A 27,976-nucleotide genomic window follows, 5' to 3' on the forward strand; every position below is an offset into this window, starting at 1 on the left:
TTCACACCCTTAAAATATAGTTGGAATGTGAAACAGACAACAAAAGCCAATAAAGCACTGAAGAGGTTATGCTGATCCCAAATCACCATAATGCCCACTGGAGAACCAGAATAGCTGATGGCATCTGATAACACAGTTACATGTGTTAGCATAAACCACTACAAACACCAAATCTTTGTAAAGTAAAATAAATGGTTTATCAGCCTAATAAATCAGTCAATGAAAGATATATTTATTTTTTTAAGTCTGCATGCTAATGACAACTTCATTTTTGAGCCAGGAATTGTGAGTGATGATGGCTTGATGCCAGCTACTGAATGGTGAAGTATTTACCATGAACATTCTCAACACAGTTACTCACCATTGTTACACTTGGCATTCTATTTGCTACTGTCTAAAATGATAGAATATTTTCAAAGACAGCATGTGAGTATCAGGTTTTTCTTTTTAGTGCAAAGAAAAAATGAAGCTTATGAAATGTAATGCCTTCTTGTAAGGAAAGAGATGGAAGACTGAAGGTTCTAACACTTATTTTGTACATCAAATTGACCCTTTAAGGGGAACTTTACCTGTTTTTATTTACGTCTTCCCAAATCCAAACCAAAACCTAAGATTTATTTTGCCAGTATGATCCCACAGTATTTCACATCCTGCAGTCTCTGGTTACTCTCCAGATCAACTTTCATTCCAGCATTTTACTTTTAACAAGAAGTTATTCTTGTCACCTTTGTTCTGAAGGTAACAAACATCTTTTGCATATGTAACATTTACATTTTCACACAAGGGATCTATTTACAAGTTTGTGTGTTTATAAAACAATGGAAAGCAATTAGAAAACTTACATCCTAATAATCTGCATGCCTGCTTAGTTCACTTCTCTGGCTCCCTATGTCAAATCCTTTCATCTGGCTGCATTTTTCCTGTGCATCTTTGTCAAGTGTTGATAATTTTGAAAACATGCACATCTCAAATGCATGTTGCACATATTAAAATACAGTCATTGTTTGGGGTTTTTTAATGGAATATAGCATTCTTTTTTTCTTTGTTATTCCTTATTTATCCTTGCTCTTTGGATAATCACTTCTAGATTTTCTCCAAACCCCATTTTATGACATATTTTGCTACATTTAATTTTTTTTATTTTACTGAGGCATTACAGATTCCTCACAGTCACTCTATTTTATGGTTTGTTCCTGCAAAGGAACAAGAACAGGAATGCATTTAGACCAACTTTGAGGAATTTTACATGTTGCTTTGCATGTGTTGGCAAGCCATAATTAGTTAATATTCGCAATAAGCTTGATTTTATTATCTCTCACAGAATTCGAAATACAATTGCTGGAGAAAGGACACCATAGAAATGCAGTCTTAGAACTGTATTTCTAACAGTCCAAATGTTATATGACTCAAAATCATTTGCTTTTTTTTCCTCCATTTGTAATGGTAATTGGTCTCTGCTGCCAGAACAAGCTCTGCTTGTCATGGTATCTGGTAATATTATTACTCTATTGCAAGATGTCATGATAATAAAAGCTGAAATTCTCCCAATTGCATATTCAGAGTCCATAACGTTTTCCAAAATATTGTGACTCCCTAATAGTCTCAATGCATCTTTAATGAAATTTAGTCAAGATTATTGATGTAAATATTAGCAGCCCTTTCTATTTGAGAGAGATTTTTACGTCCCATGGAAGTTATTGGGGAATATTGGGAAAGAGCCTGAGTGACATTTTATCTCCTTTTTGGGCAGGGGCTTAATTTTGAGTAAATGATTTGCACTCTCCTTAAATATGTATATTCTGATTACTGAAGTTTCAGTACTTCACATGGCATTAAAAATTGTTAGAAGAGAAAGATAAAAATGCTTCAGAGGATAGAGGCTGGAACTTTCAGAAAGGTAAGTAAGTGCTTCAATGTCTGACTTCCACCAAGAGTAAAGGCCTTGCAAGAGAGGCTGAAAATTCTTCCCAGTGTCAATTTAAAATACTGATTTATAGAATATACTATACACAGGACAGACTGTGAAATTGCAATTACATTAATTGTCAAAGGATGATTCACCTGACCCATAATGTAAAGGTACACACCATATTGTACTGAAATACTGAGATATTGTGTGCTACAACAGAGACCAAAAAATGTGGGTAAGTTAATTTTGCCTTTCAAATTTATACAAATTTAACTTTGCACACCTTTATCTACATTCAGTTTGGAACTACTGATTTTCAGATTAACAAATGACTTGCAACCTGGTCAAATTAGCAAAGTTTGTAGCTTGAAAAGATCACAAGTACATGAAGCTGACTCATTTTCCAGGGTGAAATAAAGAAGATAATCACACTGTTAATTGCTTAATTTAATATTTCTATATATATTCCAAATAGGAGAATTTGCTTATAAATAATGCTGTTGATACTCCATTTTAGAGAGGCTTTGTGAAGGCAGCTTTCTGAGCTATCATTTAGTCTGATTATTTTTTATTTTAAGCAAACAAGATGACTACAAATGTATCTCTCACACTAAGAAGATAATTGAGATTGAACCTTCTAACCTTTATGACTTTTTTCCACAGATCACAGTAAATAGACTCTTTAAATTGTTATTAATTTTGCTGGTGTCTGTGTCTAGTTTTAAATATTCCATTACATCAGTGGCTCAGAGAATTCCCTGCATGAGCCATGGGAAAGATGCTGACCTAATTATTTTAGAAATAACTATGTAGAAACATCTAAAAAGATTAACAAAGGAAATATTATGTCACTACCAAATTAATAACTAAAATAGCATGAAAATCACTGTATAATTATCTAGGTTTCCATAGAAACTGTCTTTGATGGGTAGCCAAAAAGACTTCTGATTGAGCTTCAATACTTCTGCTCTCCCTGTAATACATGATTTCTGATCTGCCTTTCACAAACAGCCAACCAGCACCCATCCTTATCCTACAATCTTCAGCAACACTCCTCAAAAGCACTAATCAACCACATGCTTTTTTCAGATCTGAACTCTTGAACTTAAATATGCAAAAATATTTTAAGTGTATTATTACAAATACAGAGCTAGCAAAAAAGAAAATTGTATACGGTAATATTCCTGTTTTGTCACAATACAATAGTTGCATAAAAATATGAAAAGGCATTAATCAAAGAAACAATTGCGGGGTTTATTTCATTCTTTCATGGTAATTTTCTATTACATTTGCTCACCTTTTGAAAAGCCTTGGCCATTTAAGTACTAATCATGGGCATGTAAGCAGATGGATCCCAGTGCTAGCAATGGTGAAAGAAGTGTGGCTATCCCATAAATTCCAAAAGAAACTCTAGGAGTTTTATCTGAATTTCTTTCATTTAAATAATCAGAATTAGCAACTATTTTTGGCAACACTGTTTTTGCATGTGTCTCATACAGCAGATTTCAGCAAAGCCACCTTAGAAGTTTCTGTACCTAAAAGAGATAAACTCTGTATTCAATATGTGTTTCTCCTACCAAAGCTCACAAAAATGTTGGCCTTGATTTCAGGCACACGGTTTTTCCCAGAAGGCAGTACTTCACATAAACTCTAGCTGAATTTGTAGATTATTTCCTCACAAATGGCAAGTGGATATTTCAGGAAATGCTTTGCTGTTGACCTCCCAGGAGCTGCACAGCCTTTTCATCGTCCCTCACCTAAGGAAGTGTTAAAGCAGTGTCTGAACTCGACCTCAATTTTCATTGCACACATGCCCAGAGAAAGCACCCATCCAGGCTGCCCTGGTTCCAGGAACTGAGCAGCAGGACAGGGGGAGGGTGGGATTGCTCCAATGGATGTGAAAGGTACTGCATGAGCCAGTACTGCCCTACTTCCAGATCTACTTGCTGATGTTTGGAGAGCACTGCACTGGAATACTTCAAAACAAAAAACAGAGATCCTGTGTTTGAAACAAACACGTTCCTGACAGATCTGCTTTGTTTCAGAGAAAGAAAAGTATCACTGCTATTACTTCAGTGTTTTGTGGGGTTCTTGTAATAGCTGAATAATTCATTTTGTATTATTTACAGTCTTGACTTGTCTTGTTTGGACTAGATCATTGTTGGGATTTGTCTTCATCCCTTCAAGCAACTCACTCCTACTGCTTCCTCTGGATGAGAACTGTGAGTGGGTAACTGCCATTGAGGCTACAGCACTGGCATTCTACAGGTATTCTGCAAGTTACTGTTACATCCTTATTTTCTGATGCTGAAAGCACTGAAGTGTAAAAACATGTTAAGACTGACCTCAGTGAGCTTTCCATGAAAGCATAAGCAAAGTTTGGGCAGGTTTGAGTATGAAAAAATAACTGTCCATCTCAAAGAATTTGTAGCCACTTCCTTCACAAGCTAATCACTCTACACTGGTGATATATGACTAACACTGCTTTAAAATTCAAAATAACTCTTAATAGATGATTCACTGTGTCACACAAAGATGCCTGAAATACTCATTCACTGTTATTTGTCTTCTTGTACAGTTTACAGAAATAATTAGTATTCCATTTGACAAACAAGTGCAAACATCCATTAGCTTAATGACACAACACATATTATGACTAGGTCTGTAACTCTCAGTAGAACACTCTCAATAGTAACTGCTGAACAGTCTGTCATACTGGAGCACACATATTTTAGTAGATGTAAAATTGCTCTGGCTACAAGGCCACTGAGATGTTTAAAGAAAGAAAATCATTGGACAGCCTAATCTATCTTTGAAGTCAGGAAATAAGACAGAAAAAAAAACCCCTTGTATGTAATCTATAAATTACAGATACCTGAAAATGGTCTTATAGATTTACTGACCTGCAAATGAGTTCCACCCCCACATCCATAAACAATTATCACCAAAGAGCAAAGAGTGGGGTAGAGCATAAATTTTGTTGTGATTACTGTTTGTTCCATAATAACATTGAAAATTGTCAGCTCTGTACAAAAACACAGAAAAAGTCTTTTTCTACTGTACTCTAAGTGCAAAGGACAGCCTGAAAAATGGTATCTAAAAACTGTGAGATTAGCCAATCAGTTGTAACCTCAGATAACTTATTTCTTTTAGCTTTCATTGGAAAGCTTCCACCTGAGTTGTAAGACGTAAGCTGGCACGTGCCTATCTTTGTAACCACTACTTTTAAGAGATGTAAATGATGGCTTTACAAATGATGCATGAGGTGAAAATCATTTTCTGTGGGTTTCCTGCTAGTTATGGTAAAGTTATTTTGAAAATTCTTATTATATGCAGACAGGAACAAAGCCAATGAGGAATCTTTCTGGGCTTCATACCATCTTATCATGTAATTCCCATAAAAAGCTCCATTCCATCTCTGTCTATGTGTCTGCCAAAAAAAGGTGGCTTTGAACAGAAAACCCTGTGTTTTAAAGCTATATTGGCTTCACAAGTGCTGATGTTGCTCTTGCAGCAGATGGCACAAGCCTGGCAAGCAGGAGCTATGGGGGCTGTGGGGTTTCAGTTGAATCCACCCAGGCCCTGAGTGTCAGCAGGGAGGCTCGATGAGGGCAGGTACCAGTGGTGCCAAAAGCACACCATGAGCATGTCCCTCATCCTCTGAGGGGAAAGTGCTCTGCTACTGAAGGCACTGTACTAATCCAGGCTTAGTCATTTTGCTTTACTGAAGCCATGGCACTACATGGAGCAGGGCAGTGTTTCTAAATGGAACCAAAGCATGCTTATGAGAACAGACTGGTGATGGTTGAAAAGTTTTGTGTGTTGTGCCAGTGCTGGCTCCCAGACATGTTTGAGGATACTGACCTGGGTACTGCCTGCCTTTGCAGAAAACATGAAAGATCAGTCTGGTGAAAGGCACCCTTAGGTGCACAGATTCCAGCAGTGGACTTGGGTCCTCCTTCAGCAGGAAGGAACTCATATCAGCTCTAATGATGTCTATAAAATTAAACACTCCTCTCAACTTCGCCATAGATATAACATAATCAAAGACTCTTAAGTTAATTGAGTTGGACTGTTTATAGATGTTGTTTTGGGTCTTTTAAATATAAAACCAGTAGTATAAAGAAAAAATGTGTAAAAATGCCATTATGTGTGTTCACATAGACAAGAGTAACAATCACTTGAACATAACTCCAGTCTTAGAGAAGCTGCAGATGTTTGAACTACTATTCTCAGCCAAAAAGTTTCCTTAGTTACTGTTCATTGGGTGTCTTCATTTCATTTAGCTTATTTTCAAGTCTAGCAGGGTCAGTCCTAGGTCAGTAAATAATGCACTATAATGAAGCAGTATCTGCAGCTGTTGAGCCCAGCCATAATTACAGGTGAGCTTGCCACTTCCTGCATGTTTTACTGTCAGTTACCACAGTGCTTGCTGGTGAGAAGCATTTTGCTGCTGTGCAGCATTTCAGTAAAATATTGAAGTACGGAGGTAAAAGAGGTGAAGGATTATTTACTCAATAGCACCTTGTACTTTAAAAAACTAAAAAGCAAAATTAAAAATGTCCAAGTCCTTATGCATATAAAATTACATCATGTTCAACAGGAGATTAAATATCACAAAAATTCATTACTGTCTAGAACAGGCAGCATTTGTTATTAAGCATGTGTGTAGCCCTAAGACAGAGGGTAAAATTGGACCAATCATTTAGCCTGGGTAGAGCAAACTTCTCCTCTAAAAAGCCATGTGCTATGTTACACTTATTACCAAAAGGGTAAGGCAGCACATAACAGTGACTATCAGAAAAGCAAGCTAGAGAAATAAAGTAGGAGAATATCTAATTACTGTCTCCAAAATGACACACCAAACTTTATCAATGTGCTGACCTAAAGGCATCTTGTCTGGCAAAACAAATACAGGTGATTTAGCCTTTCCACACAGAACCATCTTCTCTCTTCACTGTCCTCTAGTACACCAGCTTGTATCACACTGTACACAGCCCTGTATTCCCCCTGAGTATGATTCTCAATTCTCAGGCACTCCTGGTGAGAAAGTTCTGTATGTTAAGTAAGCTACAGAGCTACTGGATAGCCAGACTAATCATATAGTCTCCTTCATGTGCCTCCAGCCCTGGCTAACACCATATCTCTCTGGCACAATGTAAACATGGGGCAATGGAGTGGTGTTTCCTGTGCATGTGAAGTTTTTCTCGCAGCAAAACGTTCTTCAGAGTAATACATTTTGGTTGTTTGAACCTACCATCCAGTGCCATCAGTACTCTAGATTAATGCATTCTGCACTGTCTGTAATCTGGATTATAAACAGCTATGCCCTGTAATCCTTAGGGGAACCTGACTCAGTCAAAGTCTTATGGCTGAGACATTGCACACTCTTCTCTGTCCCAGCAGACAGAGGAAGGTGACCTTGGTGTGGGTCAATTTACTTCTGTTGGTACTCTTCACATGTGAGTGACTTCTCTGCTGAGGTTGGTATATATGTAAAGCTCCCCCTGTGTTTTTGCATCATCTGTATTTCCTTCTTTAGAGTGAGAAGGATTCCTTTTCCCATGCATGCACATTCTGTTTCCAAACCCAGTGCATCCACACCCCAGCAGTACAGGTGGTAGTTAACACTTTCACTGAAGTGTTTCACCCTTCTTATTTCACTGCATGCTTTCCACCAGGCAAGCCAACATGTATAATAAAAACAGAGGGGATTTGGCCACTTACCAAGTGAAGATGAGACATAGTAAGGTAGATATTAAAATGAGGACTTGGTTAAACATTGCGGACTGTGTGCGTTGGATGGCTCGGTGAAGATCATTCTGTAGTAATGGAAAATAGGTGTTATTTTTGGCTTTGAACCAATAAGTCAGGATCTGATTCTGTAGAGGAAATATGCAGTACCCTGCAGTCACCCAAATGCACTTACGCATTTTCTGATAATACAGAAGGTGCAGAAGGGCCAGCTGTGATTCTGTGATTATTTAAGTAGTTCTTTGTTCATCCCAGCACAATTCTGATCCTACTGCAAGCTGCCTTGAGGTCTGCTCATGTCTAGCTTACAAATTACAGGCTGCAAGGCCCAATTATGGCCCAACAGTTGAGTTCCCTGCAATTGTGTATGAATGGCAGAGTAGCAAAAGAACCATCCACTGCCATTTCCTGTATTGGCACAGTAACAATTTATACTAATTGAGATTTCATTTCATGTCTTACTTTTTTCTCATTTTGATGCAGAAAGCAGTTTAGTAATGCTTGACCATTTGGATAATCTAAATACAGATCTGGTTAGCTTCCTATTACGGTTAGACTGTACTGCCAAAATCCCACTAAAGACAATATACAAAAAAACTCACAACTCTAGAATATTTATTTCCTTTGCATACTTACAATCATATTTTCTAAAGCATGCTTTGCCAGCCAGCAATTTAAAAATACAGGAATAAACAGGTTTCTTAGGACTGGCCAGAAAATCTGCAAGAAGAATTAACAAATTCATTAGGAGCTTTTCTGATGAGGAATAGAGCTTTACTATTCAAGCAGCAATGAAAAACTTGGGAAAAATACTTACTATTAATGTGTTTCTAGTGTGAGATTTGGCTTTAAATAACATTTTTGTCTTCCTTTGTGATTAACCACATGCAAGATAATTAGATAAAATAGGAACACAGTCAGTTTTCACTGCAGACATGAGTGATTCTTACATTTCTACAACCATCTGGTTTATTTTATTGCTTGTGCTGTAGTTGGAGTTAGAGGGTTTTGGTTTTGATTGTGCCCATGGAAGAAGAAGTGAAAAGTTATTTGTATGGCTTTACTCCAGCAGCAAATTATCTTCTTCTTGTTGGCAAATTTCTGTTCCCATAGGCACAAACTCATCATCCACATTAGAATAAATTTTATTTTTAAAAAGTAAGAATATTTGTGCAGCTATAGAAGTGTAATGTGCAAATGTATTAATTCAAATATGTTTACCGTGATGATGAAAGGGACAGCATTAATTATTTCCAGGAGAAAGGGTATTCTCAGAATTTGTTCCCAGATATTTCCCTTCAAAGAAAAGGAAAAAAACACCACAATGTCAGTCAGCTTATAAACAAATTTCTGAAGAGAAATACATGTGATGACCCAATGAAACACAGGGAGTCTCTCCCACACCTGAAATTCAGGAATATCATTTATCTCAGATTTAAACACGTGGAAAATGTGAATATGGAATATAGATCACTGTGGATCCTTTTTCCTACAGGTTATCATAATGTACTTCCCAAGTAAAAGATATGTACTTTTAAATCTCCTTCCTTTCATACTTTGCATTTATCATTTATCTTTACTTTGTATTTTTTCTTTCCCGTCGGTTTTGGCGAGGGAAGTAAGGAACAAATCAAGTGTTTAATATTTGAATTAGGACTACAATATCAAGTTCTCTGTTTCTGCCACCAACACTTCAGAACAGTGTTGTTCTGAACACTTCAGGGCTTTTTGGAACTTGATCTTGCTTCCATGAAATGAGAGGTCTTCCCACATATTTCAGTGGAGTGGCATTGATCTTTTAATTTGCTTACTGCTAGCAACAGGATGGGGATAATTCTACTTTTTTTCCAAATCTGCGTAGTGGCTGTGACTGATTAAATGTTGAGATGAAAATCCACATATTAGAAAAGGAAGGTAGTTGAACTTCAGTGACTCACAGCTTTACTAATGCTGTGTAGCAGGACTCCATCATAGGTAATGCAATAATAGTGTAGCACATACCATGGCAGTATTACAAGAATTTACAGTAGAGCGTTATATTTTCAGTTGCAATAACATGTTCATCTTCCCTGAAAAAATAACCACCAGATACAGCCACTTAAAATTAAATACAACCTCTATATCATATATAATTCTTTCTCTATTTTTAACTCTCCACATCTGGAAGCCACTATATCTCAGGGACACGGATTATTGTCTTCCACATAATTGCAATTGTTTGGAGTCAGACATACAAGTGAAATCATGAGGCTGCAAACTGAGAGGGTTTTGTATGAAGAGTAAAATCAAAATCAAATCTGATTTTTCAAACTGAACCATTTTGTGATTTCACGAATTTCCTCATTTTTAACATTAGGAGTTTCCTCCTCTGCATTACAGAGAAAAAATGTCACATAATTTAACTGTGCAGGCAAAGTGCCAGTTTGGATGGGCTCCAGGTAATTAGGGATGTGTGCAGCTGTAGGATTCTGGCTTCCACATGGAAATGCATAAATGCATCATGAGTTCTGCAAAACTGCCTTTTGCAGTGAGAATGTATGATGCTGCTCAAAGCCCTCAGAGTACCTGAGCACCAGGCATAAGCAGCATTGCCAGATGTCTCTGGTACCTTTTGACAATGGAGGTTTTTGACATAGACATCTTTCAGAATTCTGGCTAAGGACAAACCTTCCTGTAATACTTCAGGCTGTGAGAATGCAGATTGTAAACCTTCCATTGCCTGATCCAAGTGATCAGCATCACAACACAGTGCTACATCCTTTGCATTCCTCTCCATTTAAAAGCTATAAAAAATGCAAATTCGCTGTATCACAGTAGCATGATATGCTACTCTGCCCTCACTATTCTGCATGTTGAATCATTTCTCATATGTCATGGACCAGGTATCAGAAAGGTCAATCTCAGAGTATTCTCTCAAATGACTGTTTTATTCATTTTACAGGTTATTTGTGAAATCCTAGTAATGTGCACTCCAATGCAAACACAATCATCTTTTTCTTGTTTTCTCGCTTGCTAATTCTCTGACTTGTAGAAGTTAGTTACCTTAAAGGTGAAAGCTTTGAAAATGTTTCCATAAAATAAGTAACCTGCCACAGATTTACATGAACCAAGGCACCCTTGGTCACCTTGGCTGTGCAGAAAAGCCTTACGGTGGGTGAAATAATACCATGCTTAGCTTCAAGAGAATGGTGTAAATAAAACTAGGAAAACAGGACCAGAGGAAAGGAGGCGTTTGCATCAAGTGGATTGATGTGACTGACAAATTTTGTTGTTCCTCAGATTAATCCCTTAGTTCTTTCTCTTAAGGGGAGTGGAATCACAAAATTGCCTCAACTTCTGTGGCAGGTGTATGCAGCAAATCAGTGGAGCTTCCCATCCATCACACACTGATGAGTAACTTCTCATGGAAGCAGATTTGCCAAGAATTCATCTTTTGTACCCACTGAAACTGAAACAAATTACAAGCAGAATGGATGAGGATAAAATGCTGCCCAATAAACTCAGGAACAGCACAAACTGTGATTGCCCTTTACTGTTTAGACACCAGGATATAAATTTTGGACTATTTCTGCTCATAATTGATTTGCACTTATAACCCCAACCTTTAAATAATATATGCTCCAAGGATTAAGAAGAATAATTTTTAGACAGCGGACAACTGCAAGCCTCTTAGCATTATTGGGCACTAAGGAAAACATTCATGCCATAATCACTCAGTAAGCACACTGAAATACATGTCTCTAAATTCAGCAGTGGCTCTGATAGCTACTGAGTGTCAGTAATACAAAGTATAATACAAAAAAAAATTATCCCCCAAGATATTTTCAGCTTTAGAAACCAAGTATTTTCATATTTTCTTTGGTAAATGATTTCAAATGCTTTTAGTGGTTTTCTCCTAGAGATACTAAAAATGCAGAGTATAGCAGAACAAAATGGAATGAAGAAAACTGAATAATTATATTTAAAAAATTAACTTTTAAAGGAGAATGCAAATACAAAAATATATTGTATTCACATCAAATGACTTCAAGACATTTTGAAATTATATTCCAATAGCATCAAACAGATGAACATAAGTATGTAAATATCTGATATCTTTTTTTTTTTTAAGTACTGTCTTGGCCTAGTTTTTCTGGGCACAGTTTTAGAGGACTAAACCTTGAATTATATGTATTGAGTAGATACAGCTTTCAAATCAATGACAATTGTGTCCAATACATTATGGACAGACAAATAAAATTGCACAACTTAAAATCAGTGTCAAAAAATCAAGGTCACCTCTGAGAATGTGTTTTCAAATTACAATGGAAAACAATGAGCATTTAATTATTGACTTCCACTCTTTAGATATTAGAGTTTGCTCATAAATTTGGGAAACAGGGCTGCCTGTGTGTTTTATGCCATCCTCGAAAAGTGTGTTTTTCTCAACTCCCTGCTTTGTACACCAGCATGGGCACAGGTACATAAACTTTAGATTGAAATATTTAACTCATTATTTTTTAATTAATTCTGCCTAAAAGTAACAAAGAATACTTACCTTGTAACTTAGATAACTTAGCAACAGAGTTTCAAAGAGACTTATTACAGCCACAGACACCTTAAGTGAAGTGAAAAAAAAGTGTATTAATACCAGCTTCTAGAGAATAGATATTAACATTACAATGAAAATAAAAGATTATATAAAACAGCTCTTCCATGAAACCTCTGAAACTCTCTCAGCTAAGAGCATTTTGCTTGAAGCTTAGATATTGTTATTTTTCCGAGTTTCATTTATTCCTAAGCAGTACCAAAATCTTCCCACATGACAGAGAGAGAGAGAAAGAAACTGTAAATAAGCAAACTCAGTCAGCTCTTTACTTTCTTGTGAAGATGTTGTGAATGTGTGGAATAGCAACTGTTTTTCTTACTGTGTATAATGCAGAAAGTTCAAAGCAGAAAAAAATTATACAGATGAATAATTATTGATTTTAAGATTTAAATGCTGCAGAGCTCAATTTACCAGCCTCCAATTAGATTATGTAGTTAGTGGGTGTATTAAATAGTTTAAAATATTTAAATAGCCAAATATCAAAATAGTAAAACAAAATACCTTATACTTATCTTACTTTATAGATATTAAGAATTCACTGATGTTCTTTGCACAGAAAGTATTTGTATTTTAATGTGTATTATGGGGATATTCCATCAAGATGGCTATACCAGGCTGGAGCCTGAGGTCAAGCCTCAGGATTTTAAATTTTAAATTTTAAATTAATGCTCCCTACAGCTGAAAACTCTGAAGGGTGCACAGTGTCTTTATCTAGAAGTAAAAAAAGATGCTATGATTTGGGAAAGATTTAAAATAGGCAGTCAAAATATATCAGCTTCTCCAAAGCTGATATATTATTAGTTTTAGATAAACTCAGCCTTTATTTTCAAATAAATTCCTACCCTTACTAAATAGACATATTAGAAAAGGACTGCATGCATAGACAAATAAATATCTCAGTATTTTTAAATTAAATTTAATAATCTGAACACTAGGTCAAAATTATTCAAACTGTGAATATTCTACAGTATTTTCAAGGGCTTCTTCCCTTGGAAAATTGTGTATTACATAGTGGTACAATCATTGCATTGGCATTGCACCAGTCATGGTGAGAGAATATAATGGTATAATCTATCTGGAAGCTTAAGTAGTAAGTTTTTTCTTAGTGAAAAACTACATTTCGCAGAGAGAATCAGTACAGATCAGCTGATCTTTATGCTTTTGCTGTACTTGGTGTTCAAGATTTTCTTGCTGACAAATCAGCAACATTTCCAAGTATCCTTTAATACTGCTAAAATTTTATAAATCAGTATCATCTGCAGTTGTTACATGGAAATAATTGAATTTGTCATTTACATATTACCTGTAATCCCCATAAAGGTAAGCTTCGATTCACCCAAATAATGGGAGACCTGTTCATTACAGTAAGGAAATAAATATGAAATTAATCATAATCTGGTGTCTCAGACAAAAAAAAAAAGTTGTGCATGTGAATGGAAATTAGAGCAGACTTATTGAAAAAAAAAATTCTCAGTAATAAAAACTTTAAATCAGTAGTTACCTACTGAGTATTGACATGTCTTGTATTTCTAATCCACAGCAAATCATTAGGTTCCTGTGGAAAACTGACAATCCTGTGGAAAACTGAACAATTTGCTATCTATACAATGATATAAATGGTATCTAACTCTTAGGGGCTCTCATATCTTGGAATAATCCTATTAATGCTAATAGGCATTTGATACAGCACCACTGGAATGGGACATTCTCAATGGCACAATAAATTCCTGTTAATCATTTACTGCTACTCAGAACTGGTTGTTTTAAGTTAAGGGCATTCTTTTTTATTTCTGCAAGGTGTCAGCATTGATGGAACCCAGATCTCACACCAGCAGCCAGTCCAGCAGTTCACTTTGCAATCAAGAGAAATAATTAAAATATTAAATGCAGTTTGAACATTCAGAAATATAAGTAATGGCTAGAGATTTATAGAAACATCCCTACTATATTTTAAAATGCCACCATTCCAGATGGAAATGGATTTGTCTTCCTGTGTCCCTTCCCACCATTCTGTGGACTTTTGGGTTGCAGTTTTAACTTAGGAACTCACCAATCAATTGTTCCAGGTGTGTAGTTTTGATGGGAACAACTCCGGTTTAATTCCTTACTGATAGTTGCCATACATCCATGCAAAGTCCATTTCCATTAGCAAATGTATATGGGAACACAGTCATAAAAACATATGGGAGGAAAGGGATATTAATTACATCACTAATTGGTCTAAGAAATGCATGCAATAGTTTGAAACCCAAGGCAATCAATACAGACATTTTTAAAAGTAAAGTAACTTTTAGAAAGTACTGCTCTATGTGTTCCATATCTGTAGATAAAGGAGTGTGAAGCATTCCAGGTTACATTTTTTTGACATTTTTAAAAGTAAAGTAACTTTTAGAAAGTACTGCTCTATGTGTTCCATATCTGTAGATAAAGGAGTCTGAAGCATTCCAGGTTACATTTTTTTAAGATTTCTTTTCAAATTTAAGAACAAGACAACTGAAATGATACTTTATAAAGATGAACTAAGTACACAATATATACTGAAGATCAAGAGACCCTAGAAATCCTATCCCATGGATAGGCTGTGATACAAAGAGCATGTTCTCAACAGGAAAGACTGCAGCAAACGACTCTTGCTAACCTCTTCTGAGGATGTGAGGAGGGCTGGAGATGCAAGCAGCAGGATTTCAAGTACAAAACTGGTGATACCCAAGTAAAAATATACATTGGCATTATACACATGATGTTATCTTGCCTTTAATTGCTGGCACAAATCTTCATCTTACATGGTCACATAAGGATGTGGGAATATATCATTTGTAAGTGATGACAAATGTCCTTGCTCATCCTTAGCAAGCAAGGTCAGCAGAAAATAAAGGGATCTGCAGCCCACAGATCAGCAACAACTGTACATGGACCAGCTCTGAGTGGGACAGTGCTAAACTGTACCCATTAATAAGGATGCTTTATGTCCTGAACTCTTTCCTGTACACCCACTGTGCCTGAAAGAGTAAATGAAAGACACCAACTTGTGCAGGCATTTCTGAAAAACAGGAAATAAATCTGATGAAAAGAATTCCTCCCAGATTTGTCACTTTAAAACCAACAAGGTGAAAACATTTTCTGTGGCCACACTCTCAGCATGCTGAACAGTTTCTTTCATCGGGTTATGACACAGTACCTAGAAATTATTTTTTCTTTCACATCACCACATCTTTAAGAATGCATTCAAGCAGGAGTTTTGGTATCAAGCCCTCAGGATCTCTAGGGCCCTAATGGGATGGCATTTGTTTGTCTGGCACAGCTTCTAAGATTAGGGCCTTAGTAAGCAGGCAGAAGGACTTACCTGAATCTTCTCAGGCAGACAAATGTTATTCAGAGACAGAACACACCAACTACTCTCTTAGATGGACCACAACACCATGTAAGGGAATAACATGTATAGAAAATATAAATACACTCTCTGGTGAATTGTAAAACACTTGGATTGAAGGACATGCCAGGAGGAGTGTGAGGCATTCAGCAGTCTGCAGATGTATATGAATATGCATCTTGGCACAGAAATACAAAAGTATATTTGGCACAAGGTCTGATATTCTAACCTGTCCTGCACACCCAGACAGAACCATGCAGTACAATATATTCATCTGGGCTCACCAGAGGCTGCATAATGAAGGAATTGCAGCATGCCAGAAGCCATGATTAGATGGAAAATGTTAAATCCCTGAGTTGCTAAAATGCCTAAACATCTAAGGATGGATTTCTTCTTCTCCACAACTTCTTGTGGAAACTTTACTGTTTGTTTGCTCTGATTGAAGAGACATTCTAAAGTATCTGTAGAGTCAAAAGTATTTTTTTACGGGTCTTGTTTTTCAAGGAAATTCCTTCATGGCCCTTTTTCAGAACTTACAATTTCTCACAATTTCTCACAATAAATTTTGATCAAAAAAATTCTCAAATGTATCTTCTGTACTTCCTATTCGCATATCCTTCTCTCATGCACTGCTGAATAAAGCAAATATTCTTAACTTCTCTTTCTTTGGATTTCATTCTTGCAAAGTAGAGTATTTCTCCTGCATTAGATTTTTTGGTGTTACCCTTACTAGATATAACTGATATCCAAATATTAAAATTAGAAATCAAACTCTATGTAAAAATTGTGTGAAGTATGTGGGTCTAGGTAAAATTGTGTGAAGGCTGCTGGTTCCATCATCCTAAACCGAATATTTTCTTATGTTCTTTGTTTCTTTCAGCATTTAAAGACAAAAGAATCAAATCAAATGAAAGGAAGTACATTAATAAAATGTGATGCTTATTAGCATTAAAAATTGAGGAGATTCAATATTCCCAGGATATAAATACAACAGAAGTACAGGATTAAATAAATTTCAATTTCTTCTACATTTGTTGATTAATTGTGTAACACGTTAAAAAAAAGGGTGATAGAGAATACCATACTGGCAATTCTGGGTGTGCTACATCATTCCTTATATCCCTAAATTATTGTGAGTACCTTTGGTCTCACTCTTCTGAAGTGTTTAGAGAAAGCAGAAGGCTATAAAATGATCATCAATATCATCTGCATGAAAGCTCAATTTCACATGTTTGTCTGTCCATTTCTGGGATCTGGGGTTTTAAGTAATTTAAGCAAAATCCAAAAAGAATTGTTGCATAAACTGGGAATCAGACATTTTCAATTTTACATAGAAATGTCATGTAATAATACATCTCAAATATATGTTTGCACAATTACATCTGATGCACAGTATCTAAGGAGAGAGACAGGATTATTTTAGGGGTAAAGGGAAAAAATAATGCTGTTATTTTAGTTCTTATTTCCAGTCACAATGTAAGAGCAGCTTTGCAATTCTTTCAAAATATCTGGAAGACATAAAACAAATCCTTCATGTATTTAATAATTTATTTCTTATAGCTTAAATAATGCTTTGAGAGCAGAAATGAGGAAAAAAAAACCCAAACGTTACCATCCAAGTCCTTGTGTAGGATCATCCAGGAGCACACGAACTATGTATAGGAAACAGCTTAGGAGCTTGAGAGAGAAATTGAATAATCGTATTCTCAGACCTGAAGAGAGAGAAGAGAAGAGGAAGAGAAAAGAGAAGAGAAAGAGAGAGAGAGAGAGAGAGAGAGAGAGAGAGAGAGAGAGAGAAGAGAAGAGAAGAGAAGAGAAGAGAAGAGAAGAGAAGAGAAGAGAAGAGAAGAGAAGAGAAGAGAAGAGAAGAGAAGAGAAGAGAAGAGAAGAGAAGAGAAGAGAAGAGAAGAGAAGAGAAGAGAAGAGAAGAGAAGAGAAGAGAAGAGAAGAGAAGAGATATGAAGAAGAAAAGAAGAAAATAAGTTCAGGGGTTTTAAAATTTTACTGACCTTCAAGATAAAAATAAAAGGAACCAATGTAAATGTAAAGGACTATGCAGTCATTTGTTTGAAAGCTATTCTATGCTGTTAATCCTTCACTGATGCCATTCTTTGGGTCTTTGGTAGTTTGAAAAGTTTGCTTTCTTGGGAGGGGAACCAGAACTATGTAATGCTTTTTGAGAAACAGGATACAGCAACATGAAGAGACAAACTTTCAGCCATAGCCAGGGGGTATGCAGTGGCAAGCATTTAAATATTAATATCTAAAAAAGTCTTCATGCAGTAGCTGCACATACAGAATATATAACTCTATTCCAACTTATAAAATTTTAAACTGGAGTTATTTAATGCTGAAGTTGAATAACTATGCATTCAAGAATCAGGACATGCTGAATGCACAACTGAACTGAATCAACAGCTTGTACTACAGACCATGTAAATATTCTAGCTGAATAGATAGGCCACAAATACTATCACAGAATATTACACTATTTCCCACAAACATAGGTTTAATGCACAGACAGGATTCCATCAAATGGATCCACATGGACACCTACTGCTATCACACAGGTAATTTATTTCACTGCCAACTGGAGCCGTTATCTACTGAAATTGAACTTTTTTGTATTTTTATGTGATTTTGCAGTCATTAGAGGATTAAGGTTTAAATTTTTAGTTCTGCTATTGAATTCAGCAGACTTTTTTGCTAGTGTGAATATTTTCATCTGACTCTTAGAGGTAAGCATTCATTTACTAATCAATTTAAAACTGTTAGTTGACTAATGTTAGGTGATTGGAGGTCACTTAAGCAATATTTTTTTTTAGTCTTGCAAACTGAGAGGCCAGTTCTGTGTGGCTGAGCCCTTCTATCTAAAGCAGAATTCTCTGAGTCTTACCCAGATGTGACTTCCCTTGCCCCAGTCACAGCAAGAACATTGTGCTTTATTGTTGTGTTGCAAATCCTTCAGCAGGTCTGTGGAACTCAATGTAAATACTTCTGCAGTTTAGCAACTACCCAAATAATGCATACCCAAAGCTGTGTGCATACATTCCCTTCTAAGGAGAGAATCACAATCATTTTATGGTAATATTACTTTTTTTCTTTTTAACTTTACTCAGTCCTAAGTTCAAAATCTTCAAAATGAGATAAAACTGATAAATCAGTTTTTATGTCTCCTAGTTCCTTTCCCATTAAAACTCCATCTACTAAAAACACAGAAAAATAGGAAATGGATTCTTAAATATTTTACTATGCAATTTCTGAGCAAAATCTTTAGGTTTATTACATAAAACTGCTTATTACTTTAACTGTGAAGTTGCAGTTATCACAGAAGAACTGGATGGACTTTAACAGCACCTTGTTTTGTGAACTAAGGGTTAAAATCCCATGAGAAGTCCCACAGCTGTTACTGGCAATTGGGCTTGAGAACATTAAGCTAAAGGATTCCTGCTCCCCTATCAAGAGTAATTAGTCACTGATTATTTATTCCCCAACATGCCTGAAGAGGGGAAGGACAGAAGGAAGCATGGAAGTGTTATCCTGTTATTTGACTTGGCTATTGATATGATCCTCATTTGCAGCTTTTTTTGAACTGTTGCTGAAGAAAACATGAATTATTTGTTTGTCCTAAGCCTTTTGTAGAAGTCTGCTGGAATATGAATGATTGCCCTATTGGTTGCCAGGCTATTACAACTAGGAAAGCAGATAATGTTTAAAAAAGCCCCTAAACCTAAACTAACAAAAAAACCCTACTAATTTTGTATTTTCTAACTTTCTTGAGTAAGTAGAAAAGTCTGTTGTTTTTCTCCTGTTTTTTAGCTCTGTTAATGTTATTCTTCGTGTGAAACACTTGTTTTCTGCATTGATAATGGCCTGGTTTCTAATCATCCTTTGAAATTATATGTTGGTTTAAATGGCAAGAGAAAATGGTTCTTTTCTGATTAAAAGCTACATCAATACAGCAGCCTGATGGTTCAGCCTGATGCCTCAAATCCTTAACTCTCAAATCTGAGTTCTGATAGCTCTGGAACTCAGGCTTTGGATATCTCCATAGGAATGGCTGTTTCCTACAGAATGGGAGGCAGGGTTTTCAAACCAGCCATGTTTTCATCTAAGGCTTTCAGTAGAGAGTGCATTTTGTGGCTGGGACTGTTATAAAGCAAGGCAAAGTACAGGTTCTGTAGCGTAGGTGATTGGGTCAGTTACTAAAATATAAATAGGAAAAACAGGCTTCAAGTCTGTCCTGGGTCACCTCTCCTTGCTCTGTGTGCCTCAGCCATTAGTAACATATGCAGCCACCCTTGCTAAAGTTTGGGTAATTAATGCAGGCCTAAAAAATGGGGTTTTTACTCTGGTAGAAAGAATCTGCAGCCTCATAGCTGAGGATTCTCATGTGAGTTGGAAGCAATGCATGTGTTCCACTATCATGGAGATGTAGGATTTCAAATGGGGGAAGGAAGTGCACAAACACTACAGAAGGCATTTAAAACAGGTTTTCAATCATTATTCTGGTACAAAGGAAGCATTTCATATTTGTTTGCTTCCTGTCTATTTCTGTTCTGTTTTTCACATGCTGTCAATGGATCAACGTTGTCTGCTTGACTTAATTTCTTTTCCTCCATTCAGAGCCAGATTGCTTAAGTAGCAGGGTCATTGGCACAGAATATCTCTATGTTTTGGATATGAGTGGTGCCTGAAACTTGTGTTCAGCTCCAGCCTTCATGCACTGTTATGCAGTTATATATTGTTTAATGGGAATGCAATTTCACTGTTTTATGTAATAAGGTTGTTACATACATACATGTCTTATTTAAAAGAAGAATTGATAATAACATTTAAAAAGCTGCTTGTTTTGTGAACTAAATATAACTATGTCAAATCTTAACATTTCCTTCTCAGTTTAAACAAGCATTTGCTATTTTTGCAAGCATTTTTAAGTATAGAGTGATACACTATGTTTTACCACTTCTGACTGTGACTTTCACTTTTATTATAATTTCTTCATGCTCTCCTTGCAAGCATTTTTGTAGATTAAATGTCATATTTAGAGAGTTGGTCTAAACAGAGTGACAGATTCCAGGTGAGGATTTTAGAATTATCTCCTATTATTCCTTTCCCATAAGTCACTAATATATTGCTGATTTTCAGCAAAATTATTTCAGTGGCAGCTGGCTTTAGGAGCTGGACCAAAATATGCTCTTAATAGCTCATATCCTAGTGATAGTTATCCTTTATTCCCTCTTCATTGACTTGAAACTTCACTTATCTTTTCCCTTTGTGACTTATTTTGGCTGTGATAATCCAGTGTGTGGTCCTGGCAAGTTACAAGCAAGTCATGCCTGTATGACTATATCACTTTCTCTTTCTCTCTTTTTTTTTTTGTGAGGGTGCTGAGTGACACCTTTGTACAATATTTTTTTATAAATTGTTTGAATTTGATTAGACATTTGCTTGCAGAAGATTGAGTGGAAACTAGATTGACATGAGACACAGATTAAGGCTAGTTTTATCAGTTTACACAAGGATAATAATTAATAATACAGTTGATGTTTCAAGTTACTGGCCCATATGTGATTTAGATCAGGACACTATTCTGTAGAAAATGCTTATAAATTCTAGCCCTGACTGCTCTGGTTGGCAAAACCATGTGATATTATCAAAAACTGTTTGGTGAACAGGTTTGACTTAGTTACACTATCCAAAACATTCTACTGACAATTTTTTTCTCAATGACAGCAAGTCCATCTTTAATATGTGAAGGAAGGTTTTTAGTGCTCTCCCTGAACAATGTCTAAAATCTCTTATCTTTGTTTATCAGCTCCCTGATACCTCTGGGCAAGAGACTCCTCCTGTCTCAGTGCAGGACTGAATGAGTACACATAACTGTACTGAGAGGCAGGTTACAGTGTCAGCAGCAGCTCTTTGGAGGCTTTCCTTAGGGAGATTCTGGTTCTGAGTATTTGGACAAGAACCAAGATCTGCATAAGCAGAAGGAGTGTTTGCACTTATTAATACTGACCACTTTGGCTTGGGGATTTTTCTTGTTACTCGTGATGCCTTTTATTTTTTTTTCTTTCCTTTTAGAGGAATATTTTTCTTCCTACACTTGGAAAATAAAAGAAGCTTAGCCAATAAAATTATCAAGTTCTGTGATATAAAGCTAGTATTTATTTATTGCTAGCTTTTACAGATAGAAGATTTTTTGCTATGTCTTATTTTTGAAAGCTTGATCTAGTCTCCCCAGTTTTGTTTGTCTGGATATTTTCAGACTGGGACATCAAATTTATTTTATTTTTTCTGTCTTTTTCCAGACACAAAACCATGAAACAATTTTAACTGCACAAAGGAAAAATGTATTCTCTGTAGTCTAAAAGCTTTATGTATAAAGCTATTGTAATTTTAGTTTTTACATGTGAAAGGCAAAGAGAGGTAACTTCAGTCCTGCTACACAGAAGAAAATTGTGGTCAGTTACTGATCTTCTGACCTATGAGCTCCACTGTTCTAACCAAGATTGGATAATATTCCATGTTTCCACCCACTTGGACCAGCTGCATGGATGCATTTAAAAAGATGAATATCTTAATTCCTCCACCTTATTTTCTTCCATGAGGCCAATGACATTAAGCACATATCTCAATGAAGATAGATTTAGGTTAGACTATATTGTTGAGACTAGAAGTTAAGTTAGACTATAGGCTAATGACCAGGACTACATTTCTGAAGTACCACCTCCCCAATAGTCTCATTTCCAAATTTTATTTTTTTTCGGTCAGATAAAGTTTGAAATTTTAGGAATACTTAAGGCTTCAAAAAGCTGAGTACTTTTGCAGCTTTTTTCCTTTACCATACTAAGTGTCTTTCCTTTCCTAGTCACAAGGTCACGACTTATCAATGAGCATTGCTGGTAGATCATTGCAAAGTAGTCAACTTGGTCACGACACAGAAATAAAACTATGATTTTTTTAACAGTTTGTGACATCACTGATTGTTTGATCCTGCACGAGCACATTATTTTCAAATTTAAATATTTTAACTCAGAAGAAAATTAATAACTTCACTGTGGCCTTCAACTGAATTTGATTTTACTTAAAAGTATCATAAATATGCTTAACAGAAATTAATCCAACTGCTTACTTGATCTTTGGTTTTTGATGAAGAAGAGCTTTAGTCTCTCTTTAAATGTATTTTCATTCATATAGAATTCAACTTGCACCCTGAAATAATAAAAAAAGAAAATATTAGGATTGGCTATGAAAGATAATAAATCAGTATTTCATAATAGTTTGTTTCTCTAATCATCTGTTCTTGATATAAAATTGAAGGGACTTATAGTGAGTGTACAGCCAAAAGCTCACTTGGCCTGGAATGACTAATGTTGAAAGTTTAAAAAAAAGCCCAAACCAAATAAACAAAAACCCCCAACACCACCACCAAGCAGAAGACCTTTCATTTATCCCCTTTACATGCAGAATTATTTTCATATTACTCAAACAGTGTACACTGGAAAATATGAAGGCTCTATGCTTTTGGGATTTTCATTGGATGACCGTTCTCTTATTTGCATGTTAGTAGGGAAGATTTCCTTGATGTCCAGGTTAAGCCTCCCATCTCAGTTTAACTCCTTTCCTGTAAAAGTGACATTCTAATGATCCTTCTTTTTTCTGTCTTCTTCATATTTCTGTTGAATGTTCATGTTTCAGTCCATTTGTTTGTACTCCCTTATCATCACTTGTGTACCAAACAAAACAACCCTCTCTGAACTTGGTTTTGTCACCATGAAACAGTGAGAGCTGAATGCAAAATTATGTTGCACTCACACAATATTGTACAGAAAATAACTCTCCTCCTGATTATATTAAAGCAACAAGGGCATCTTTCCTCCATTCCCTCAGAGGTGCCTGGATATATTTCATCTTTTTGTCCCTCAGTTCACCTGAGTACCGCTCATGCAATAGTTACACAGACTAGAAGAGAGAACTGTTGCAGGGACTGGCCAGGGAGGAAGGTGTGTTCCAGTTCCGTAGAAAACCTCGGGCTGTTCAGAGTTGTGGAGCTGCAGTGCTTGCTGGAAGATGAGAGCAGCATTACTCTCATTCTCACTAAGTCCCTGCTCTACCCAAATTACTGACTCTCCCTCCCCAAGCCAGTTGTCCTCGAGCAATGAATCTCTACCCCAGCACATCTGTGTCTTCCTGAGCACTCAGAGCTCAGCTGGGGAAGGTCTATTATTGCTCAAGAATAAAGTAACACCACATGAGTAAGTTAATTCCCAACATCTCCCTTTCTCTGTAGTGCATCATGTTTTGCACAGCTGCATGTACTTTTCTGTTCATAAGCATGCTTGAACTTTATTTCAGCATTTCTTCTCAGCAGTCTTTCATCACATAACTTCAACTACTTGGTTTTATAGGTAGTCATATTCTTCTAGCAGAATCCTGACCTTAGTTTTTCCCTTCTTGCATGTGAAGCCTTTTGGTGAAACAATTTTTGTACGATATACTGTTACCTGTAGTGTCTCTCAAAAAGTTGTCTATACCAGATCTTTCCATGCACTTATGGAATTGATGGGTTATTTACTTATGGGCTTAGAATGGGTGACATCTCAGGCAATGTGACTTTTCATGCTTGCCTATTACGAGAAGTTTAGACATATCACTTTGTAGGACAGGGTCATAAAAAGAAGGCTCTGTGATTCACTCAGTGAAGTCAGTCAATTTTAACTAGTCATTGCCTTTGGTGTGTTTTATTCTAGTGTTTCTTACAGCATGGGTAATTTACACTACTTCCTATTCAAAGGAAGCACAAACACAACCTTATTTTCAAGAATCTATTTTCCAAGGTACTTACTGTCATTAATGCAGTGACAGTTTTAGTGGGAAACATCTCCCATGATTTGGCAGCTGCCACATGCTAAGTGTACATATTTAATCTTCAAGGATATATTTCAAGAGTTAAACGAAGTGGCACAAGCTACTGAAGTAAGGGATGTTATTGAAAAGATGCATGATGTGTTTGGTTTTTGTTTTTTTTTAACACATTCTGAATTAATCTATCAGCATTCTGGTAAGAAAATTTCAGTAATCACTTACCATGAAAAAGCAACATGTTAATAGTGGGCCATGATTTAATGATAAAGAGGGAAGTGGCTGTGGAAGCTAATCACCCTCCTATCACCAGCACTATGAATTGCTCTGATGGCCTTCTAACAGCTGTCCACTTGGCTTTTCTTAGAAACCTGGGCTCACAGGAAACTGGGATTCCACAGTGCAGCAGTTTCCATGGCAAAATGGATTGCAAATGCTGCTAATGCCACTTCTGTGGCTCCTTCTCTATCCCCTGACTTCTTTAAACTTTAGTAAAAACTGTAGTGGCCTTCTACACTTGCAGAAATACATTATCACACATCTATAATCAATGCACTCACCTGATACTCTGGCTACCAGAGAATATTTCAGTTTGTTTGCTGAAGTTTGCTATTTGATAAGTAAAGTTAAGTATGACTGGCTGAAGGAGCCCTTGGCAAGGAGATAAATCTCTAGATACTGATCTTTCCCAAGACTACTTATTATTTCTAAGGAGAACCCTCATTCTACTTGAATGTTCCTTACAATCTTTAAATGGTTAATGTTTTAACTCAAGTATTTGCTCTTCTCTGTATTTTCCCACTATGTAGTGTAGCCTAGAAAAGGAGGTTTTGGGGAACCTACAAAAAATAAATTTTGACCCCCCCATTGAAATATTGATAACATTTTGTAGCAGCAGTGGTAAAGGGCTTGAACAAGATTTTCCTGGACTAAATTGGTACAGGTTATTAAGGATATTTCAAGTGAGGGAATGAAATTCTTGGGATACACTTATATAAAACTTGATTACTCTGATAAAACATGATTACTCTGTTGCAGGATATTTGAAATTTGATTGCAAGCAAACGGTTTTGACAAAATGGCCCACCACACAGATCAGGGTTATAGTATTTGTACATGCAAATCACCTGGCCTACAGAATACATTTGGGTTTATTCAGTACTTATAATGTAACTTGAAAACGTAGTTTCAACAATTTGCTTCATGTTTATCTTCCTGTAAAAGACAGTCCACCCTAACCAGAAGGAAGTCAAGCTGAAGGATTAAAATGGGAGAGAAATGGTTGATGAATGTAAAGATTTTGTTTTTGTAGTCAGTTAATAGCTTCAGAATTTTTCAGTGCATGTAGCTGGTATTGAATATTCCATGAAAAGCTGCTTTTGGATGTTAAAAGAACAGGTCTTATGTTTACTGACTCTTACTTCAGCTGTGTTGAAAATGCACATATACATGATGCACCTGTAGCAAAAACTACTGAAGCTCTGTTATTGTCCTGAAAACAGAGTGGTGTGTTAAAACTCACTACCATTGGTAGTGGCCATCACTAGTTTAAACCCAAAGAAAAGTGACATCACTGAAATAATTTCAAATCTTTCAAACTGCAACAATCATCTTGAAGTACCCCAAGTCCTCACTGCATTGTTATAATGCAGTTAAGATGCAATTTGAGAAGTATACTTTAATGTAATACAAAGTATAGAAGGAAAATCCTAATTCCTGTCAAGGACACTAATGCAGAACACAGCTGGTGGCTGTAAAAGATTGGCACCAATCTCTCTGTGCTGTGGCTACTTAACTAATTTTTCCTGCATTTTTCCATCACTATCTACAATGTCATTCTAACCCCATAGCCACACTTTACTATAGTAACAGTATTATCTTGCACCCTCAAAGCGACAAATTGTCTTTCTTTCATGTTAAAAAACCAGATTTGGCAGAAATAATCATTTCACAAATGAAAGTATGAGCTGGATTTCTCACTACATGCATGCCAAGAGCTGTAAATGCTTATGTTTACTATTTATTGATGTTGGAATCAAGAAAAGGTATTAAGTGTACAAACAGAGCCAATCTGAAGAAAAATACTTACATTTATTTAAATCTGTCATTTTGGAAAAGGACATCTCATATTTTTCCTTCAAAGAAAGCCTCAAAATAGGAAAGGAATATGGAGGTTTTTTTTTATTGGGATTTGCCAATTCAATATATGTGAAATCCTGTTAGATTTCAGACCTGAAAGCTTATTATATAGGGTATAGATGGGTGCTTAAAAATGAAGCACCTGAACTGCTAAAGTGAACTGCTATTATGAGATCTTACTTTACTGCAATAAAAAAGGAAATAGGTATTTTTTTCTTATAGCTTCCATGAAAAGGATTAGTGTGTTTTAAGGATGACTGTCATGGGTAACACTTCTATTTGAAGTTTTGCAAGTTCTGAAGCACTCGGAACTCTTTTAAAAGCACAGTAAGAACACTTACTGAAGGTGTTTGCCATGCAGTGTGCTGGTAAAATCTAACTTTTGCAATATGGTCCTGCACTTTCTGAAATATGGTTCTAACAAGTACAGAGTACTTAAAATTGACAGGTATAAGATCATTTTCTGATGGGGATTCTCATCAGTTTAGTAGGAACAAACCAATAAATATTTTCAAGATCTCTGCAGAACTGTGTATGTGCAGTATTGTCTTGTAGATTCTTTATGATATCTGACACTGGGAAACTACATGACAGAACACAGGTTCCACAGGGATTTTTAGTTAGAAGCTCCCTTTCATATCAGTGAATCTGAGTTAAACTCTTTAGTGTTTTTCCAAGCTTACCTATATTCACTAGGTGATGTAATTGGATGTTAACATAACTAACAGATTTATAGATACCAGGTGTTACCAGTGTCACTGTAAATTATTCTCTGCTTTAATGAAACAGAAATAGCATAATCTGAGTTAATAACAAGCTATAAAATAAAGGATTAAGGATGTACAAATAATCTTAGAGATCAGAACTGTATCTTATGCTCAAATTCTTTTTAGTGTCTCCCTTCCATAAGTGCTGCTTTGATTGAAACAAAACTAAGACAGCATCAAAAAACTGGCGAAACCAAATTTTTCAGCTTGCACACAGTAAAAATTTGTATCTGCAACCACAAAAAAAATACTTTCTATGTCAAGGCAAACTTTTCATTTACTTAACTGTTCAAACATCAAAATGCTAAAAAAATTCAACCCTTAATTAAAACTATCTTCCTTACAATTTAAATAGTACATGTGTCTGTATTTTTATGGATATAAATAGAAATGTATCTTGAAATCTGAATGTAGCCAGCTTCATCCTCCTTTTTGCAATTAGTTACATAAAATTGTCCTCGTGAAACCGATACAGGTCTATGGCAGCAATTTAATATTACAGCAACAGAGAGAGGAAATGACATTATCAAACATTTCTGTGGAAGATATCTCAATTTTTTTCATTCCTTTGAGGGAAAGATTTT

The 27,976-nt window shown here is 36.0% G+C and overlaps 1 protein-coding gene across 2 annotated transcripts in view; it reads right to left on the minus strand.

The window, feature by feature from the left end:
* KCNT2 (potassium sodium-activated channel subfamily T member 2) overlaps positions 1-27,976 on the minus strand; it is a 115,078-nt gene that overhangs the window by 64,176 nt on the left and 22,926 nt on the right. For both annotated transcript variants that reach the window (XM_054515724.1, XM_036387642.2), the window contains exons 2-9: positions 22,757-22,836; positions 17,234-17,333; positions 14,302-14,358; positions 13,555-13,603; positions 12,201-12,260; positions 8,885-8,959; positions 8,300-8,383; positions 7,637-7,731 (exon numbers count right to left, since the gene is read on the minus strand). In XM_054515724.1, coding sequence (XP_054371699.1) covers positions 7,637-7,731; positions 8,300-8,383; positions 8,885-8,959; positions 12,201-12,260; positions 13,555-13,603; positions 14,302-14,358; positions 17,234-17,333; positions 22,757-22,836 — 600 coding nt within the window. The remainder of the gene's footprint in view (positions 1-7,636; positions 7,732-8,299; positions 8,384-8,884; positions 8,960-12,200; positions 12,261-13,554; positions 13,604-14,301; positions 14,359-17,233; positions 17,334-22,756; positions 22,837-27,976) is intronic.

This window comes from Molothrus ater, chromosome 9 (assembly GCF_012460135.2).
Source record: "Molothrus ater isolate BHLD 08-10-18 breed brown headed cowbird chromosome 9, BPBGC_Mater_1.1, whole genome shotgun sequence".
Classification (NCBI taxonomy): domain Eukaryota; kingdom Metazoa; phylum Chordata; class Aves; order Passeriformes; family Icteridae; genus Molothrus; species Molothrus ater.